Raw genomic sequence first — 4,705 nt, 5'->3', positions numbered from 1 at the left:
TACATAAGCGCATAGGATCTCCCAGACCCAGGGTCCCAATCCATCAAACGTTAGTAGATGGGGGAGCTACAAAAATAAGGTAGATGACTAAACTCAACCCCATCCAACCAAACTGCCCATGTAAGAACCCCGATGATGAGAGATGGCAATGTACAGGTCTGGGAGATCATAGTGCGTACATATAGTAAAGAAAATTACACATGGAATACAATAAATATCAATCTTGTAAGTTAGCAGAACAAGAGGCAGCCATGGGGATTAACCCTTTCGCTGCCAAGGCCTCTGGAATGCTTTTAACCTCAGCTGGCCACAGCATTTTTGCAATTTATCCCATTGTTTTGATTTTCTATTGCTGCGTTGCTAGCGTTTGTGAAAGACCTCCCAAACCATGAATTTCTGAAAGCACAGGCCCAGTAGAATAAAAAGATGGTGCTACTAATGTTGTAGGCCCTGCGATAATTGCGCAAATGTTTATAAAATCAATTTGAAACCGATAAAAAAAATACAATTCAATTGATAAAAGCACACTAAGATCAGTATCAGTGTACAAAAAAAATACTTTTCTGACTAAATCTAAAAGCTAAAACTGTATTGAGTTAATTAAATAACACATATTTGTACATTTTAAATTGCGCCTTGTAAAGTAATGCAAAATTGTAAATAAGCAACTTATGTTAAAAATCGTTTGTGCACTGTGCTGGTCCGTGTTGTGATAAAATTATGCAGGCATATATTTTGTATTGCAACACAGCATATCACAATGCACGGAAATGCATCACAACACTTTACCATGCACTGCCACAGTTAAATTAATGTTATTAAAAAAATGCAAACCAAATAAAGCACTGCGGTGTGTTCTAACAAGGCAGCACATGTGCATGGCATACACCACAATATGATGCACACTGTTGCACATGTATGTTATCTGTGTGGGTGGAGGGTGTGTTTTGTTTTTAGTTTTTTTATTCATTGTGTTTATTTTTTTACTGTTGGGGGGTTTCTGGGAAATATCAGGGGTCTAAACAGATCCCTGACATTTCTTTTTTTTAAATAGAAAGACACAGAGCCCTCAATCTCTTTTCCTACAACCTCACCACTCAGTACAGAGGCTTCCTATTCATTCAGAAACTGATGATAGTAAACTATTTACTATGGGTAGTAAAATTAATGGGTAGAAGCCTCTGTAGTGAGTGCTTCTCCCCATTGAAAAAATCATGAATGATGTAAAGCACTTCCTGTTCATTTATAACTGGGGACACCAAGTACTACATGTCCCCAGTTGTTCACAAACATTGGAGTGATCACCTGATCACTCCAGTGTTTGCTCTGCACAGAGGATCAGTAAATATCAGAGATGCTATCATCCTGAAACTGACAGGATGACAGCCTCTCTGCTCTCTCCCCCACACAGCTCCTCTGTCCTCCGGCTTGGCTGTCCTGTATTAAAAGCCTCTCCCCCCTCTGCCCCCACTAGCTGCAGCCATCCATTTCTTCTCGGGTTCCCGCTGCCTCAGCCCATACAGGGGCAAGAAGCATGGAGCAGCTCCAGGTGGGGTGGAGATGACAGATGCCAGCGTGGGGGGGGGCACTGATGAGCACTATTATTTTAAAGGGGACCATCAGGGGAACCCTTCTGGTATAAGTTCATGTTTTTCGTATTGTTCACTAGTCAATACTGTGATATTTGTTAAAAGTGTACAGATGCACAAACGTAGTCCCATGACCTTATAATAAGATCTTTTTTGTACTCAATGCAGATGCTAGGTTTAAAGTAAAACTCATCCTGTCTAAAGTAATACATCTCTTGGGATAAGAGGCTATGTGCTTGGGACACCAGTCATGTAGCCTTTAGAGGGGAGGGGAAAAAACACTTTGCCAAACTTTTTTGTGTACAGATACACAAAAGTAGTTTTTGACCTTTTAGTAATACACTCCTAATAATCAAGACACCTCTAATAATCAACACTTAATAGATTATTATATTACTTTTATTAGATACAAAGTATACATGCTCGTTTATTACCTTCATAATTTACCTGAATTTATCAAGTTTCTGTTGATGGCAATACTGTATTGGTGACCTTATGGCAAGTTGCTGATGAATAGCTTGATACACCATTCAATTTTCCCTGTGATAATGAAAAACACTTATTATACCGTTTATCTTGTACTACATTATTGTTTTCAAAACTAACCCAGATCACTTAGGCAAAAGGAGCAATTATTTTAATCTACTGTAAATTCCAAGGTGACTCACTAAGTCAAAAGAAATTATTCTCTTTTGCCATTAGTTGGCAATGTTTAATGGTAGGGAAGAATGGTAGGGTTTCTTCTCTATTCCACTCCAGTCAGTTTGAAAAAGTAATTGTTTCCACTGGGCTAAATGTACATTCTTTGCTGTGGCTCTTTTTTGTTTGCCCTGTACAGCTAAATATTTCACGATTAGGAAAATAAACCTGAATTAATTTTAGTGCCTTAAATTGTTTAGATATTTGTATAATTTTCATTTATAAATCCACAATTTTTCATCAGTGTTGGAAAGTACGATGTCCACGAAGTAGGATTTCAGAAGCAGACTGGGTGAAACACTGCAAAATATTTCAATAGAAGAAAATAATAAAAATTAAATGAAATGAAACAGTGTGGGATTTTTGTTCAACAAGATAACTAGAAAATATGGACATTATTATTCACCTGCCTGTTAAAACATAATTACCCAATGTTCTAATTATTAATTGCTTCCTTGTACATTAGTGCAAAATTGGTAATATTAGGTGACTCGATGCATTGATTTTGCTGCACTGGAGGGAGAGCTAACAAAATTCTTAATGATTTTTTACAGTTCTAGTTAGACAGCTGATTGTGCTACTGCCAGCAATTATTTACACTTTTTACCTAATTGACTTCTGGCAATTGCAAATTCCATAAACCTTACAATATGTAACACATTTATGCCTGGAAAGTATATATAATGAAATCCTGTAATCAGTGGGAAATATTTCCTTTCCGTACTTGCATTAAAAATTCCATTTTGGAAAGTTCAAGAGGTCTAATTAATATTTCAAAAGGCTCTGTGCTGCCACCGTGTTTCACATGATGGAACAATATCGTAACAGAACAAAAGTGCATCTGCTAATAATTTCTATATACATGTTTCTGGATAATCATGCTGTCTCATGTTGGTATGATTTGAGCACTATGGACTGGATATTACTGATCAGTGTTAAACTTTCTTTGCCCATGGTGTTTGAGTTACGCTAATAGTTCCCAGGGTTTACTTTTGTGCAACATGGTAACTAATTAATTTAAAAGCAAGAAAATCCATATAATGTATGAACAAAAAAGTTATGTAAGAATAGGAACTATGGTTTTCATGTCTTCTCTTTTGATCTAATACAACTATGTGTGTGTCTGTGTGTGCATTATAGCTAATATTTATTTATTTACTGTTATGACAAGAAGAGGAAGAGAAGAATAGAAGGTAGAGTTGTAGCAGACACTGAAGGAGTGCTTAGATTGGTAGCAGGGGAAACAGAGGAGATTTGGAAGCCAAGAGAGTGGAGTTTTTTTGTTGTGGGCAAGAAAAAGGCAGAATAAGGGTCTAATAGTAAGAGTACTAAGTAGTAGGCATTATTTTTAACAGTTAGTTGTGAGTGAGTTTTAGGAGGGCAGTTTCCATGGAAGCTTGTGGGTAAAAGCGACATTGTAAGGTGTTGAAATTGCTATCAGTGAGCTAGCATCTCAGATGGTTGTAGAGTAAGCATTCTAGGAGTTTGCAGGTACAGTAAATAGAAGCATGGAGATGGGTCTTAGGTTGTTCACACTGGTGTGGGGTCCATTGAGGGTTTTTTAAGTATGGGGGTGACTAGTGAATATTTTAGAGGGGAGAAGATGCCAATAGAGAGGAAAATAATGAAGATGTGAGTATAGAATAGAAAAGAGGGTGACTGCAGTAGTTGTGAAGGAATGGGTTTCAGGGGGCTGGTTATGAGGTGATTTAGCAACACAGGGACAGGGAAACAGGCAACACAGGGACACAGTGACAGGGAAAAAAGGAAAAGTATTCAATGTGGTGGACATGGTATATTATTTGGTGGAGATAACTCGACAGGTAAAATCTCCTCATGAATCGCATCCATCTTTGAAATGATTGGCAATGTCCTGGGCAGTGATTAAGTTAGTCAGTGGAGGCGGCGGGGAAAAAAAGTAGAGATAGAAAAGAGATGACAAGGACTGGATGAGAGGATGTTAATGAGTGACAAAATAAGTCATCTGTCTGTCAACATGGAGGGAGGAATTATATTTTAGGAAGGTAGCTTTATGCAGGACAAAGTGTTGCAAGTTAGTACATTTATGATATACTCTGTACCTGTATATGAAAAAATTGGCATGTATTACGGTCCTTATTACTATTTGGATGGAGTCATTCTATATTTTTTACCTGGCCTGAATTCTTAAGTATCACAAAATGTTGATGAAAACTATTTCAGTGTGTAATAAATATATGTGTCTTCTGTTTTTCAGATTATCAGGATTTCAGCTTCCATCTTCAATAGTAAGCACAGGTTCCATTCTCACACTATGGTTTACTACAGATTTTGCTGTCAGTGCACAAGGATTTAGGGCTGTGTACGAAGGTAAGTTGGATAACAGTGGTACTTTTTTGTACTCCTGTAAAGTCATGCTTATTTTTCTTTACACATAT

At 37.3% G+C, this 4,705-nt stretch overlaps 1 protein-coding gene across 1 annotated transcript in view; it reads left to right on the top strand.

Moving 5' to 3' along the window:
* Positions 1–3,855: 3,855 nt before the first annotated feature.
* Positions 3,856–4,705, top strand: part of CSMD1 (CUB and Sushi multiple domains 1) — an 880,549-nt gene continuing 879,699 nt past the window's right edge. Inside the window, exons 1-2 of the mRNA XM_018562582.1 lie at positions 3,856–3,920; positions 4,525–4,637. Coding sequence (XP_018418084.1) covers positions 3,856–3,920; positions 4,525–4,637 — 178 coding nt within the window. The remainder of the gene's footprint in view (positions 3,921–4,524; positions 4,638–4,705) is intronic.

The sequence above is a fragment of the Nanorana parkeri genome, unplaced genomic scaffold (genome assembly GCF_000935625.1).
Source record: "Nanorana parkeri isolate BGI_ZX_2015 unplaced genomic scaffold, ASM93562v1 scaffold586, whole genome shotgun sequence".
NCBI classification, from domain to species: domain Eukaryota; kingdom Metazoa; phylum Chordata; class Amphibia; order Anura; family Dicroglossidae; genus Nanorana; species Nanorana parkeri.
Note: the sequence above shows the minus strand (reverse complement) of the source record. Positions and strands in the feature narration are given on the sequence as shown.